The 16,432-nt window shown below is 41.8% G+C and overlaps 1 protein-coding gene across 4 annotated transcripts in view; it reads right to left on the bottom strand.

The window, feature by feature from the left end:
• LOC136312691 (kelch-like protein 36) overlaps positions 1–16,432 on the bottom strand; it is a 123,090-nt gene that overhangs the window by 23,987 nt on the left and 82,671 nt on the right. For all 4 annotated transcript variants that reach the window (XM_066242432.1, XM_066242429.1, XM_066242430.1 and 1 more), the window contains 2 exons: positions 10,905–10,956; positions 6,409–7,449 (listed from right to left, as the gene is read on the bottom strand). In XM_066242432.1, coding sequence (XP_066098529.1) covers positions 6,409–7,449; positions 10,905–10,956 — 1,093 coding nt within the window. The remainder of the gene's footprint in view (positions 1–6,408; positions 7,450–10,904; positions 10,957–16,432) is intronic.

The following is a 16,432-nucleotide window of genomic DNA, read 5'->3' as shown; positions in this document are numbered from 1 at the left end:
ATAAATTGAGTGGTTAATATCCTTTCTTGTATTTTAAGACATACAAAGTAGCTCACATGATGCAACATACCATTCAAATGAAATGATTTATAAACTCAGTGGCAATACTAGCATTGTAAACATTTAAGTCAGTATCAGCTATGATTGTTCCTACTACGCACATTTTACACATCAAATTTGTTTTCATAAGATTAGTATTCAAAAGTCAGACTACCACTTTAAAGCCATGAAAACACAAGGTACAGAACGTTTGCTGATTCTTAAGTCTCAATAACTGGCCCATGACTGACATTCTGATATCTTGACCTGCTTTTCTGTCATCTTCCTAACTGTCCAGAACATGCTCCCAATGTTTTCTTTTCCTCATTACATCACTTTGGAAGAATATATGCTATCTTGGTTATCTCAGAATGTAGAGGACAGCAAAGCAGCCCAAATGTACCACTATCCACTGATTACAAATCAACTTATGTTTTACTAAGTGAAACAGTCTCAGTTTAGTCCTATAAAATACAGACATCATAAATATCGGCAAGGATATATACATATCAAATCAGATATGGACTGAATTCTTGACCCACAAGGGCGGGTTCCTGACAACAGGTGTTGTACCTGTTTCTAGCTTAGGGCATGCTATATTATCACTGCTTCAGAGAATTTGAAAAAATGGCAAATATTTGAGAAATAATTTCCCAAGGAGGGGGAGTATATAAATCTGATTTATAAACCACCAAAACAAAGATCAATAATAGGCTACAGTTTTTGTTCACATTTCAACTAAATATGGAGGCAGGAATTCACTTTCCTGAGCAGGCCCAACTTGTAATGATTTTGTTGCCCTCTCCCTAACTGGCGTTTCTTTTTTTTTTTTCTTCTTGTTTTTTTTTTTTACAGACACAGAGAATGAGTCAGAGAGAAGGATAGACAGGGACAGACAGACAGGAATGGAGAGAGATGAGAAGCATCAATCATTAGTTTTTCATTGCGCGTTGCAACACCTTAGTTGTTCGTTGATTGCTTTCTCATATGTGCCTTGACCGCAGGCCTTCAGCAGACCGAGTAGCACCTTGCTGGAGCCAGAGACCTTGGGTTCAAGCTGGTGGGCTTTTGCTCAAACCAGATGAGCCCACGCTCAAGCTAGCAACCTCGGAGTCTCGAACCTGCATCCTCTGCACCCCAGTCCGACGCTTTATCCATTGCGCCACCGCCTGGTCAGGCCCTTACTAGTGTTTCAATTGAAGTATTCTTCCCTTTCACCTCCTTAAATAGTTAATATTTAAGAAGAAAACAGCCAATGGAACAAAATGTTGACAATCACAATCTATACTGTGAAGATGGCCGGGCCACCTAGAACTTGAAAGCTAAACCCGTTATTGTAATGGATAAACAGTTTACAAGCAATCAAGAGTTGGTTGCATTTCACTTCAAAATGCCTTACATGTGATTCATATTCTTTTACAGTTCATTCATCTACCTAATTTGTATCTCACTTGTGATTATACAAAAATGATTTGACGTGGCCCTGGCCGGTTGGTTCAGCGGTAGAGCGTTGGCCTGGCGTGCAGGGGATCCGGGTTCGATTCCCGGCCAGGGCACATAGGAGAAGCGCCCATTTGCTTCTCCCCCCTCCCCCCCTCCTTCCTCTCTGTCTCTCTCTTCCCCTCCCGCAGCCAAGGCTCCATTGGAGCAAAGATGGCCCGGGCGCTGGGGATGGCTCCTTGGCCTCTGCCCCAGGCGCTAGAGTGGCTCTGGTCGCCACAGAGCGACGCCCCGGAGGGGCAGAGCATCGCCCCCTGGTGGGCAGAGCATCGCCCCTGGTGGGCGTACCGGGTGGATCCCGGTCGGGCGCATGCGGGAGTCTGTCTGACTGTCTCTCCCCGTTTCCAGCTTCGGAAAAATACAAAAAAAAAACAACAAAAAAATGATTTGACGTTAAGCAAACTTAATGACAGGGCAGATGATCCAGAAATGTGAACAGCCAAAATAAATAAACCTGAGATTAAAAACTGGCAGTGGAGCCTGACCAGGCGGTAGCGCAGTGGATAGAGCGTCGGACTGAGGAGCGGAAGCCTCAGGTTTGAAATCACGAGATCACCAGCTTCAGTGCAGGCTCACCAGCCTAGCCCAAGGTCGCTGGCTTGAGCAAGGGGTCACTCAGTCTGCTGTAGCCCCCCCAGTCAAGGCACATATGGGAAAGCAATGAATAAATAACTAAGGTGCCACAATGAAGAACTGATGCTTCTCATCTCTCTCTCCCTTCCTGTCTGTCTGTCTGTTTGTCCCTATCTGTCCCCCTCTCTGTCACAAAAAAAAAGAAAAAGAAAAACTGGCAGTGGATATTGATATTATTCTAAGAATGCAAAACAGTGTTGACAATGTCTGAACTGTTCCCTTCTCCCTCTTTCCCAAAAGCTAGTAAGTATAATAATAAACATAAAAATCACTCTCAGTAGAACCAGTTAGACGCTAGTATAGGGCAAAATGTTATGATATCCAAAATCAACAGATCTTTTAATACAGCTAGAATTTCAGTTAAATACTGCTTAAAATAAGTGGGCCTCCACTTAAAAGTATGCTCATTGAAGGGAAGTTTGTGGTGGTGGATCTGACACAACAAACTGATATTTTTATCACTTTTATAAATCTCTAAGTAGGAAAATATGACAAAGGGGAAAATACATTCCAAACAATACCACTTTACCTAAGCTCTATATGAGTCCAAGTGTTAACTGGTTTGACTACAATCAATGCATTATCTTAAAGAAAGTATCATAATATCAAAAACTGTCAGCAAGCCGTGGCCGGTTGGCTCAGTGGTAGATCGTCGGCCTGGTGTACAGGAGTCCCACGTTCGATTCCTGGCCAGGGCACACAGAAGAGGCGCCCATCTGCTTCTCCACCCCTCCCCCTCTCCTTCCTCTCTGTCTCTCTCTTCCCCTCCTGCAGCCAAGGCTCCATTGGAGCAAATATGGCCCGGGGGCTGAGGATGGCTCTGTGGCCTCTGCCTCAGGCACTGGAATGGCTCTGGATGCAACAGAGTGAAGCCCCAGAGGGGCAGAGCATCGCCCCCTGGTGGGCATGCCGGGTAGATCCCTGTTGGGCCATGCAGGAGTCTTTCTGACTGCCTCCCCGTTTCCAGCTTCGGAAAAATGCAAAAAACAAAAACTGTCAGAACTACATTCTATATTTCTAAGACTCAATAAGCAGGCTCAAAAGAATAAAGTATTTTAAAAGGAAATAAACTTTTGTTCAGATCATTAACTCATTTTTGTGACTGGCCTAATCAAAATAGGATTATGAAAATAAATATGGGGGGGTTGGAAACCCATTGCATCAATTCAAAAATAATTACTTGGATTGTAGCAATGCTCTCCACTGATTCACATAACTAAGAGCCCCTACATTCATAGTATTTTACTAAACAGAATAACATTGGACTTAGCAGGTTAATTAGATTTTAACATATGTAGAACAAAGCAAACTGTATCAAACACATTTAAATTCATATGAGTAGAATGTTTTGAAACATTAAAATGAAGCTTTTCTTTCTTATTGTAAATAAAGATAAAAAAATGTTACAGGAATGAGAGGTTTTCCTTTGTGAAGTAATTTTTAGGAGCATGAGTATAATTACAAAGCCTTCCAGACTTTCAATTTAGAATGTACATTTGTAAAAGCATCCCACCATGAATTTCTCATTATAGATTAAGATAAACTTTTAATGATTTTTTTTTTTTTAACAGAGAGTCAGAGAGAGGGATAGATAGGGACAGACAGACAGGAACAGAAAGAGATGAGAAACATCAATCATCAGTTTTTCGTTGCGACACCTTCGTTTTTCATTGATTGCTTTCTCATATGTGCCTTGACCGTGGGGCTACAGCAGACTGAGTAACCCCTTGCTCGAGTGACCTTGGGTCCAAGCTGGTGAGCTTTTGCTCAAACCAGATGAGCCCGCCTCAGGGTCTCGAACCTGGGTCTTTTGCATCCCAGTCCAACGCTCTATCCACTGCACCACCGCCTGGTCAGGCAAACTTTTAATGATTTATACAAAGATTAATGCTATTTTACCCGGATAGTGGCCAGCTTTCCCTTATAATAAATATATTCTAAAACTTTGTAATTAAAGATATTATCTGAGTTTTAAAAATAGATAATGGCCCTGGCCGGCTGGCTCAGCGGTAGAGCGTCGGCCTAGCGTGCAGAGGACCCGGGTTCGATTCCCGGCCAGGGCACACAGGAGAAGCGCCCATTTGCTTCTCCACCCCCACCCCCCCTCCTTCCTCTCTGTCTCTCTCTTCCCCTCCCGCAGCCAAGGCTCCATTGGAGCAGGGATGGCCCGGGCGCTGGGGATGGCTCTGTGGCCTCTGCCTCAGGCGCTAGAGTGGCTCTGGTCACAACATGGCGACGCCCAGGATGGGCAGAGCATCGCCCCCTGGTGGGCAGAGCGTCGCCCCTGGTGGGCGTGCCGGGTGGATCCCGGTCGGGCGCATGCGGGAGTCTGTCTGTCTCTCCCTGTTTCCAGTTTCAGAAAAATGAAAAAAAAAAAAAAAATAGATAATGAAGTCCAAAATGATGATTAGCCTAGCAATTATCTCCTCATTTTAAGAGAACTCCAGATACCAGGAGTATTCAAAATAATATATTATGTATAAAAAATACAACAGCCTGACCAGGCGGTGGCGCAGTGGATAGAGCGTCGGACTGGGATGCAGAGGACCCAAGCTCAAGACCCCGAGGTCGCCAGCTTGAGCGCGGGCTCATTTGGTTTGAGCAAAATTCCACCAGTTTGAGCCCAAGGTCGCTGGCTCCAGCAAGGGGTCACTTGGTCTGCTGAAGGCCCGCGGTCAAGGCACATATGAGAAAGCAATCAATGAACAACTAAGGTGTTGCAACGCGCAATGAAAAACTAAGGATTGATGCTCCTCATCTCTCTCCATTCTTGTCTGTCTGTCCCTGTCTATCCCTCTCTCTGACTCACTCTCTGTCTCTGTAAAAAATAAATTTAAAAAAAAAAGAAACACAACATTCACTTTTTTAAAAAAGCACTGCTTGCTGTCACCTTACTGCCATCAAAAGCATGTTTTAGGCCCTGGCCAGTTGGCTCAGCGGTAGAGCGTCGGCCTAGCGTGCGGAGGACCCGGGTTCGATTCCCGGCCAGGGCACACAGGAGAAGCGCCCATTTGCTTCTCCACCCCTCCGCCGTGCTTTCCTCTCTGTCTCTCTCTTCCCCTCCCGCAGCCAAGGCTCCATTGGAGCAAAGATGGCCCGGGCGCTGGGGATGGCTCTGTGGCCTCTGCCTCAGGCGCTAGAGTGGCTCTGGTCGCAACATGGCGACGCCCAGGATGGGCAAAGCATCGCCCCCTGGTGGGCAGAGCGTCGCCCCCTGGTGGGCGTGCCGGGTGGATCCCGGTCGGGCGCATGCGGGAGTCTGTCTGACTGTCTCTCCCTGTTTCCAGCTTCGGAAAAATGAAAGAAAAAAAAAAAAAAAAGCATGTTTTATATTTGACAGAATTCTGCCCATTCACAAAAGGGTAAGCACTTCACATTCATTCTCATTCTGGTATGATGTCAGGCGCTCCAAAATGTTAAATCAGAACTTATCACAAGAAGCCTAGATAAGACAGCTTATTTTAACTTGGCTAATGGGGCACGAATCTCAAAACTGGCTACTAAACTTGGTACAGTGAAACCTGAAAAAACAGCTCTGGCTTCTTAGGTACATATAACCATACTCACTCCTCTGTATTTGACTTTCTACTTTAAAAACAACTGCAAATTATGCAGCTTTATGTTTTTATTGTGAACTGGTTCTACTTTTTTGAGCTTTAGCACCTCAAAATAAAATGTTAACTTAGAGGCAAACTATGACAGTTTTTTTTTGTGTCATGAGCTGACCTTGATGGGCTAAAACTAAGTAAAATCCATTTACTCAATCCAAAACAGGCATTAAAAAGAAAAGGCCCAACTGTTTTTTTATATCTTAAAAAATATAGAAAAGAAACAGTGCAAAGTGAGTCTAAGTCAGGGATTATCATACCAAAGGTGTACAATAGGTGTAACAGGACATTATACAGTTACAATGGAGCAGAATTAACTGATCAAAAGGCAAGAAATGAAAATGTCATTTGTCAATAGAAAAGGACTAATAACAGACACAGATTTTTCACTTAACATAAAGGTATGACAACGCCCTCCCATTTTGCTTATATATTATTTTGCTTGAGATAACATGTAAAGTACAGGCATTGTTCAGAAATTTCTATTAAAACAAAGGTAATCTACTATTGCTCTGGGCAACAATCTATCACCATAGTTTATAAGCCCAGACCGTCTCAAATGTCTCACTCAACAGGCGATGAGATCTGCTCCCCTCTTCACTTTTGACCTGTATCTTTTGAACTATACCTGCAATCTTTATGGCTACGGGATCCTCTGAAACTGGAACAAGCCCTTCCTTGACTTCAGCCTGCTTTTCAGAGACCAGGGGAGAGGTGGCAGGAGGGGAATACTTAGTTTCCACAGAAGCCACAGGTGAGAAGGAAGAGGACTTAGAATCATGGAAAAGACTGGCCCATGACTTAGGCTGACTGACGGGAGTGGTGCCCGCCACAGAGGCGGAGGCATCGGCAGGAGGGGGAGCGCTCTCGGCTTTAGCTGGGTCCAAGTCCACGCTTTCCACAGTGTGTAACTCCACCCCATTGGCAGCTGAGCCCTCACCCAAGGATTCAAGTATTTGTCCATTAGTAACTCCAAGGTTTTCAGTAGTATCAGTCCCAATGTAAGGGTGAGCCACAGCTGTCCTCAACAGGCTGTCCCCGTCAGCCTCTGCGAGGAGGCAGGACTGGTCAAAGTCCGGCCCCTGGTAGCCCTCAGGCTGCCCTGCAGTTCTACCATTGCTGTCCAGGGCTCCGGGGAAAGAACCACCAGGCACAGCTTCACTGCCGAAGTCTGTGGAGTCCTGAGGGCTGCTACAAGTCCTGGGTGTCCCCAGCAAGGGCATATCGCCCATCAACTCGACGTCCTCTGTTCCTACGCTGTTCAGGACTGCTGGATTGGCATGGCCATTGACCAGGGCTTCCCTGGAAATACTACCCTCGCTGCCATCTTTCAAGTAACTATAATATCCAGGTGGACGTTTTTTCTTCTTTTTACGTTCCCTTTGTCCAAGACCACCCGAGGTGCCATCATTTTCCAAAACTTCCACATCCGTGTTGGAACTGCCATCCAGAGCAAGGGCAGAGCCTGGGTACTGGCAGTCAATGGAGCTGTAGTTCCCTTCTTTATCTATGTCTTCAGGGGTCTTTGTGGAAGTTGTGCAACTAAGAATAAATTCAGGAGCCTGAGGATTCAATGTGCTTGAAATACTGTAGTTGGGAGTTCTCTGCAAAGTGTCATTGGGTTCAATTACTTCATTAACACCAAATTCAATCCTCTGATATTCTTGTCCTATTTAGAAAGAAAACAGTCAGTACATATCCCATAAATTAAGAAAGAATACAGCTATACAGACTATAAATGATCAATAATTATTTACTTTCTCTTTGAAAACTGAAACTTGAAAGTCTTCTAATTAGCAAAGGTATTTTATTTCTGTGTTGAATAAATAATTTGCTGAAACAATAACTATAAAAATTGTATTTAATTTGGGGATATGAAAAACAGCCTGTATTTATCTTCTACTCTCGGGGTAGCTTTTGGAGGCTTTCAGAAAGTAAAAATTAAAATGAAATTATAATAAAAAGCAAATAATATTTTGCCTGTCTAAAAACACCCCTCAATGAAATCTGACTTTGCTAGCTTATTTTATGCCTCATCGCAATGTATATAAGTTTTTTAGACAATTAAAAAAAATTATGGCAACAAATTTAAGACTTAAAATCACTGCTATATTTATGGCTTCACTAGTGAGTATAATTTAATAACTCAGAAAGTATAAACTATACCAGGCATGGAATCCTCTATGTAAAAGTATACTTCAGAAGCACCTGTTTGAATTATCCATCTCCTGATCTCCTCCCCTAACCACCTTAACTGTAGGCTGATATAGCCTTACTTGAATGCACATGTATTAACCACTAAAGAAATTCATCTGCATTAAGTCCATGAGTGGTGAAGGTGCCTCCTAACATACCAAAAGATAAAGTCAGGCCCACAAACCTTTAAAAATCTCTTTGGAACCCTTCTATACCTCCTCCCAGTTTACAACAATCTATATATTCTACCCACTCTAAGATGTACATTTTTCATAGTTCATACCTCTGAAATTGAGTTTTAGAATCAACTGTATCTTTCAACAGACACTAAGCATCAATGTCAGCTTATAACTGATAAAATTATAAACAAATTTTTGAAGTTAAAAAAAGAACATATGACTTATAATTCATTTTTAGCATATACTGAAGATCTCTCCAAGTCTAGTGCAAGAGGCCAGCTTTTCTTTAAGGCATTTATTAAAAAAAAAAAAAAAAAACACATCATAATACCAAAAGAATTGTGTTTCATTACAGAGAACTAAATATATTTTACCTTGGAAGTCTTTTCATACAAGGAAAAAACTGCTCCAGAGAGAAGGCAGTTATGTGTAAGTTAGTGGGGGACAGGGACCTAGTCTGCTAATTCTTCATTTTGACAAAACACCCCTTCCTTGGAGTGGGAGGCGGGGGTCCTTGGGAGTGGGAGGTGGGGTGGGGAGAGAGACCTGCACAAGAACAAAAAGTTCCTGAAAAAAGACTGACAATAATTAAACCTAACTGCAAGTTTACATATAAAGCCACCAATATGACAACTTGAATCCTTTGGCCCCTAAGCACTGATTTTTTTGTTTCATTATTTTAAAAAGAATCATCAAAGAGCAGTTAATATCTCTATTATTATACCCAAAAGTGAACTGTCCACCTTGCTTGCAGGCATCACCTATTCTCTGACATTCAGAGGGTACAATGCTGCTACATGGATTGAAATTGTTGTATCTAAAGATGTGAAAAAACAGCCTCCCCATGGAGGCTACTCCTTGCAGACTGTGGTGCATGTTGTGAAATCACAGTAAAAATTAATACGTGTTGGCCTGACCTGTGTCAGCACAGTGGATGAAGCGTCGACCTGGAACGCTGAGGTCATCAGTTCCAAACCTTGGGATGCCTAGTCAAGGCACATATGGGAGCTGATGATTCCTACTCCACCCCTTACCCTTCTCTCTCTCTCTCTCTCCCCCTCTCTCTTCCCCCACCTCTCTAAAATGAATAAAAAATTTGTTAAAAATTAAAAAAAAATAATTGGTATGTGTTGCATCATGCAGCCTGTTCAAGATTTTGATTATTTCCAATAGACACAGTGCCTTCCACATCTCAATTCTTAATCTTATCATATCACAAAACATTCTAGAATGTGATGTGACATTAATGGAACCATTACAATATGCCATGATCATTATCAAAACATGTAACCAGTGTGGCATCTGATCCTGTCACTGGGAGGCAGATCCCTACCCAGAACAGTTCCTGTTCTCACCCAGGAACACTTGTCATGATCACCCATGTACACTGCACTGCTGGACAGAAAAGTCAGCACAGGGCCCCATCTGTCAGGCTGGAGGACTGATGGAAGTCCTGTAAACTCATGCTTTGAAGAACCCAACCAATACAGTGGGTACACAGAGACAAAGTGCTCAGGTCAGGCAGGCAGTGGGTACGCTGAGAGAAGAAAGACCAGCTCAGATAAAACAACTGCATCCTCACATGGCGTTTTTCAAAGTCTGCTCACTGCCGCACTCACAGTAAAGCCTCTGATCTCTAGCCTACGCCACCGGGAAAAGGGTGGGGCCACTAGAACTAGAAAGAAAGGTGTAGTATGAAAGGAAAAATAATGAAACACTTGAGAGCACTGAGTAATTGTCTGCAGCAGGCTATGTGCAAAGTACACGGACAGAGACAAATCCAACAAGCAGATAAGAGAGTTCCCCCAGAGGGCATGGGCCTCTGGGTCCCTCTGACTTCATTTGTCATCCCCCACCTAAGCCATCATTACAACTGCTCCTTCCCTTATGACTTCCTGCATCACTGTTTCTTATAAAACTGCCAATAATTTTAAATATAATCACTTTCTGATTTTACTATGAAGAGTTTGGATAGTCTTTTCAAGGCTTATATTTAAACCCAGATTATAATTAACACCCATTTCACAGGTCTGACCATGTTAACAAAACAGGGAACCAAATCCCAGGCTCTCAAAAAAAAAAGTCTAGCTTTCAGCTTCTCCAAGGCCAGCCAGGACCTCCGATATGAACCTAACTGAAAAACAGTCTAATCAGACTGGACCTGAGCAATGGCAGCCTGCAATAATTAAAAGACTCTACTGCTATTTAAACAGCGAGTACTTAAACAATACATCTCAACAAGCACCATCTCCAGAAATCAGATCATTGTCTATGACAGAAACCAAAAAAATAAAAATAAAAAAGTAACAAACCAGGAGGTAAAGAGGTTACCTGAATTCCCAAGGGCACATAAACATAAAACTGCAGAACAATAGATTCCAGTTTCATGGAGCCTTGCCGAGAGCACAGGTCCAGAGGTTGATCAGCTCCGGGACCAGCAGCCTCTGTGCCCAGACACCCAGCTTGCTTAGAACTCTGACAAAAAGCACTGGCTACCATGAACATACATGTGCACTGGGAATTGCTAAGAAAAAAATAGAAGTCAACAACTATTTCTTTAACTAAATTTTCAATGGCTGACACTGAAGCACAGAATAAACTTTAATTCATTAGTCAAAGTGGTTCAGTGATTAAATCTACTATAGTTTACAGCAAAAACATCACACAGAAAAACACTTTCCAGGTACCTACCCACCCAGCACATGTGGCCAGAATTCACATCAGGAAGTAAAGGAGAGAACAAACTTACCTTCAGGTAGTTCATCTGTAGCCTGTTGCACAGTTCCGTTGTATGGAGGAAGCTACATGGGGAAATTGAAAAACTTTTAATTCCACAAAATGTTAAAACCTGACACGTTACTTCATTAAAAACTCTTATCCACGTAACTTCTTCTCATGACATTTTAACAAAATAACACACATGGAGAGAGAATAAAATTACATCATCTTCATTTAAGAAAAACTACCACAGGAATGCTTTTAAATATTTGTTGTTATTTAACAGATCCAAAAATGAGGCCAAAAAAAAAAAAAAATTAAGCTCCAATTGACAGTTGCAATAAAATGCTTATGATATATCCTTTACTTCACAGAATGTCAGTGACTGCCCTTAGTTAACCACAGCCACCTATCTTTTGTTCACTAATAAAATGCCTCTCAGTGACCACTGTGTTCATTATAACTACATGTCAGCACAGCCAGCAGAGGTCCAGACGGGCCCATGGACGGGAGTGGAGAAAGCCCACTAGGAAGGAAAAGTCTGGGAACCATGGCTCCCTTTTTAATGCAATGCCCTAAATAACCATTTAAGGGCTAGAAATCACATTCCTTTTTTGGAAGAGATCAAGCAAAATTACAAGTGTCTGACCTCCTTGTAAAAGGCAGAAAGGTATCATAAATACATCAGGTTTTTCTCCTTCCCAACTATTTCATAATATCTAGAGTTGAAAATGTTTCAGATGGATATGTTTAAGAAGAGTTTAGGACGGGAAGGGAAGGCAAGTACATGAGCATGTGTTACCTGAAGGCAGAGCAAAAGAACAAAAAACCGTTTCTCACAGTCTGCTCACTGCAGCACTGCAGTCAACGGCCCTGTACCTGCATGGGGTCCTGGAGTCTGCAATATTTAGAGGGACTCAAGTGATTCCTATGCCCACTACTGTTGAGAATTACTGCTTAAGTGGATTCCTCAGCTGATTTCTCTAATTAACTCCTAGCAAATTGATTCAATAATCAGAGCTAAAAGCTATCGCTCCAAGTCAAGTTCTCTCCCCAGAGAATTAATGACAAGAAGCTAAGAGAATGCAGTGCTCTTCAAAAGCAACTGCCGTCTTTCAGTACTTGAGAGCTGCACATATTTCCACCACATGGGGGCACCCCTGTATTCTTCATAGTGACACAAAAGGAGAAAGCATTCTGTGTGCGGAGATGATCTACACTGGCCTTGAGCGTGAAGTGCAAAGACCATTTATTCCACACACCAAATACTCGCGGCAGGTGCTCTCCAGCATTTACCGCTGGCCCAAACAAACGGAGCAGAAACAATCGGGGTAGAAAGGAGCCTCTGAGGAAGCCACAAATCAGGGTCATGTCCCTCAGCAGTCACTAGAGAAGTTTAGCAGAGTCCCATACACAAAATGCCTTCATTTTTCTATCAATGACACTGGAGTGCCCCCTGGTGACAAAAATCAATACAATTTTAAGGCATCAAAAAAGTATTTTGTTTGTTTTTAATCTCCTTGTATTTCAAATCTAGTTAAGTGGTCGAAGCAGGACCTGAAAGAGACCACCCAGCAGACTCCAGGGCAATACTGCCATTTTCTGTAGTGTGTTTCAAACACTTATTTTGATACAATAATGTGGTAAGAGCGTAATTGTGGGAATTACTGAATGTTGGAATGTGTTCTGGCCCGAGAGACAGAGCTAGAGAATGAGAGAAAGAGTCATGATCAGATAGCTCGGTTGGCTAGAACATGGTCCCGAAGGGCAGAGGTTGCCAGATCACTCCCCAGTCAGGGCACGTATAGGAACAGAAGTTCCTGTATTTCTCCTGCTCTCTAAAATCAATAAAATAAACATTTAATAAAAGAGAAGAACGACATTGACTGTATGTGTGGGTTTCTTTTCTACTCTAGAAGCATACAGCACCTTTAATTCAACATAACCTCCACCACTCATAAGAAGCCCTTTAGTCTGTGATTATTGAGTAGGATAAATACACAGCACAATAAATTATAATAACTGTTTAAAGTTCCCTCATTAAACAGTTATTTATAAGAATGTAAAATATAAAACCAAAGAACATAAAATCTCACACACAAAACTGAGCAATATAAAAACTAGTTACATTAGATGCAATCAAATCAGTCTGAAACAGTGCTAACAGTCTTGTAAAGACAAGACTAGGGGCCTTTGATAAGGTAATGATTTAAAATATTTTTGTTGCCGCCACCATTTGTTCTGCTGTTTAAAAGACCCTCACAAACCCTAAATCTCTCCTCTGAAATGTCTTTCTTTTTTTAAATAAGAGGAGGGGAGATAGACTCCGACATGCATCCCAACCAGGATCCACCCAGCAACCCCCATCTAGGGCAGATGCCCAAAATCAACCAAGCTATCCTCAGAGCCTGAGGCCAACGCCCAGATCAACCTAGCTCTCCTCAGTGTCTAGGGCCAACATTCGAACCAATCAAGCCTCTGGCTATGGGAGGGGAAGAGAGAGAGAGAAGGGGGAGAGTGAGGGGAAGAGAAGCAGATGGTCACTTCTCATGAGTGCCCTGACTGGGGATTGAACCCAGGACATCTTCAGGTCGGACAGACACCCTATCCACTGAGCCAACTGGCCAGGGCCTCCTCTGAAATCTTAAAATACCAAACCACTGAGATTAACTGTCTTAATTCTATCACTCCCCCCCCCACACACACACACACACGCACACATGTGCACCTACTGCCTATACCATGCTATCCTGGGTTTGTTGTTCAGTAGCTGGTTGAGGTTTATGTGTTGCCTTCAAAGATAAGAGTCTGGGAAGTTACAAGAACAACTGGTATTCTCTCCCTATTCTGAACACCAATAACATGATTATGACTGGGGTTCAAAACATCATTATTCATAAGTTGACTATATTTTTTCCAGTTGGAGAAATTCCTTTTTAAATCACCCTGGCTTCTAAACTAGAGCATAGCTTTACAAAAGATATCAGTTACCTTTAAAATTTTTATATAGGGACGCCTCATTTTACTGCACTTCGTCTTACAAATGCTCTGCACGGATATTGTTAAGAAAACATAACATCGAGGCAAGACCCTACACCAGCAAAAAGATTATAACCCACTGAAATCTCACATGATATTTAGTGGGTTTTAGTAATAAAGTAGTTTTTTTAATTAAGGTATGTACATTTTTTTAGACCACACTACCGCACACTTAACAGACTAGTGTAAACTTTTATGTGCACTGGGAAACCCAAAATTCACGTGACTCCTTTTTTACTTGTACAATATCTGCTTTGTTGCAGTGGTCTGAAAGGGAACCTGCAATATCTCCAAAGTATGCCTTTAAGATCACATCAGCTGAATTCATTTCTTCTGATTCTGTTAAACTACTGACCACCCTACCCTGCCAGTGGCAAGCTTTTCAAACAAGCAAACTAAAAGAAACAAAAAACTCAGATGAGAGGAATGATGCTTTTGTAGAAAGAATGTTTTAATATTTTAACATTTATATTTTTATAAATTGTTTATATTTTTGAAACATTTCTTTATATTTTACATTTCTCAAATTTTGGATTTCAGTTACTGGACCCAAGTAAAGAAAAAAAATTTATCAAGTTTCTAATAGCCAATCAAGTATATGAGGACTAGGGCTGGATTCTAATTTATGCTACATGGTAGGAACAGTGGAGGTAGGAGGTGCAATTATTTTAGCTGCAAGGTAAAAGGTGAAACAATTATGAAGAAGCAAGATAACATCACGCACACACTCACTAATCCAACCATACATCACTTTAGTCATGTCCTATATGATGGATGATATTACTATAATCCAAACCCCTGAATTGTAGTAACTATATTTTAACAATAACTCAACTCAATCATATTAGTTTATATTTTCTTTTTACAGGTTATGAACCAAATGTGATTTTGTTAAGACAGTATTTGCCAGAGCCTACCCAAATACTCAATGCTCAAAAGCAAAAAATTAAAATTAAAATGAAGACCCCAAAATAGGCCCAGACACACTACAATTTTTGGCTGTAATTCATTCTAATGAGACACAGCCATTACTTCCGCAAATGGAAAGTTTGGGCCAGACCTGTGGTGGCGCAGTGGATAAAGCATAGACCTAGAGGTCCGCGGTTGGAAACCCTGGGCTTGCCTGATCAAGGCACAGGGAGTTGATGCTTCCTGCTCCTCCACATTTCTCTCTCTCTCTCTCTCAAGTCTGACATAACTTTACCACTGGAATCCTTCACATCTACTAACATGTTACACACTAGGTATCACACCATACTTTAATGATTTCCCAACATTTCTGTGAATAAGTATCCTCCATTTTCAATAGTTTAAAAAAAAATTTTTTTAAAGGAACAATGAGATGGAGGAAATTGCCCAAGACCATCAGTCTAAGTGGCAGAGTGAAAAAGGAACCAGCTCTTTAGACTTGAAATGTGGTACAATTTCCACTTTCATATCACAGGAACCCAAGATTTTATTCTGACACTTACTTGCAAACAGGCACACACAAACCCCACAGATACACACCAGAAAAGCTTTTATGAAGTACAAAAGTTGGGTCTTATTGTTTTTTAAAACCTTAATCGCAAAGAACACTTTTAGATTGTGGTGTTCTGGCAAGTACCACCACATTTTACTGTGATTCAAAGACAGAAATTATTTAAAACTTGGATCACTGGTATAATATACAGAGTAGAACCTCAATTAGCACTAATGCTTGGGAAATATGGACTTGATTATGTTTTCCTAATTCTTTTCTTATCAGAAAACACTAAAATTTCAATCCTTAACTCTACAGAATTTAAAAATGCACAGATACATTTTATTGCCATAAGAAATGTAATTAAGCTGGCACTATACCACAGCTTGTAACTTTAGGTTCCTTAAAATCATTACTGTTAACGTCAATGAATCACAAGAGATGGAGATGGCACTGAACTAAATTTATTCGTTTTCTAAAATAAAAACGAATTTTTTTCCCCTAAAATTAAAAAAATGCGGCGGCCTTGGCCAGTGGCTCACTGGATACAGCATCGGCCTGGCGCATGGACGTGCCAAGTTCAATCCCTGGTCAGGGCACACAGGAGAAGCAACCATCTGCTTCTCTCCCTCTTCTCCTCCCGAAGTCAGTGGCTCGACTGGTTCGAGTGTGGCCCCGAGTACTGAGGATAGCTCAATTGATCCAAGCATGTCAGCCTCAAGCACTAAAAATATCTTGGCACTCGAGCATCAGCCGAAGATGGAGTTGCCGGGTGGATCCCAGTTGGGGCACATGAAGGAGTCTGCCTATGTCCCCTAAACTCACCTAAAAAAATAAGAGAGAGAAAAAAAACAAGTAACAAATCTTCCTTACATCTCTAAGCTTAAATAGTGCTTTCAATATGTTCTCATTTAATCTCAAACTTCATAACTCTAAAAATTTTTCCAAATCCAAGAAGCCAAGGTGAAGAGTAAAGAACTTGCCCACGTCATGTGTAAGTGGCCCAGCCAGATCCCAACCCTGGTCTTTTGACTCCTATTCTAAGGAATTAGCTTCTC

The sequence above is a fragment of the Saccopteryx bilineata genome, chromosome 9, assembly GCF_036850765.1.
Source record: "Saccopteryx bilineata isolate mSacBil1 chromosome 9, mSacBil1_pri_phased_curated, whole genome shotgun sequence".
NCBI classification, from domain to species: domain Eukaryota; kingdom Metazoa; phylum Chordata; class Mammalia; order Chiroptera; family Emballonuridae; genus Saccopteryx; species Saccopteryx bilineata.
This window is presented reverse-complemented; position numbering and strand designations above follow the sequence as displayed.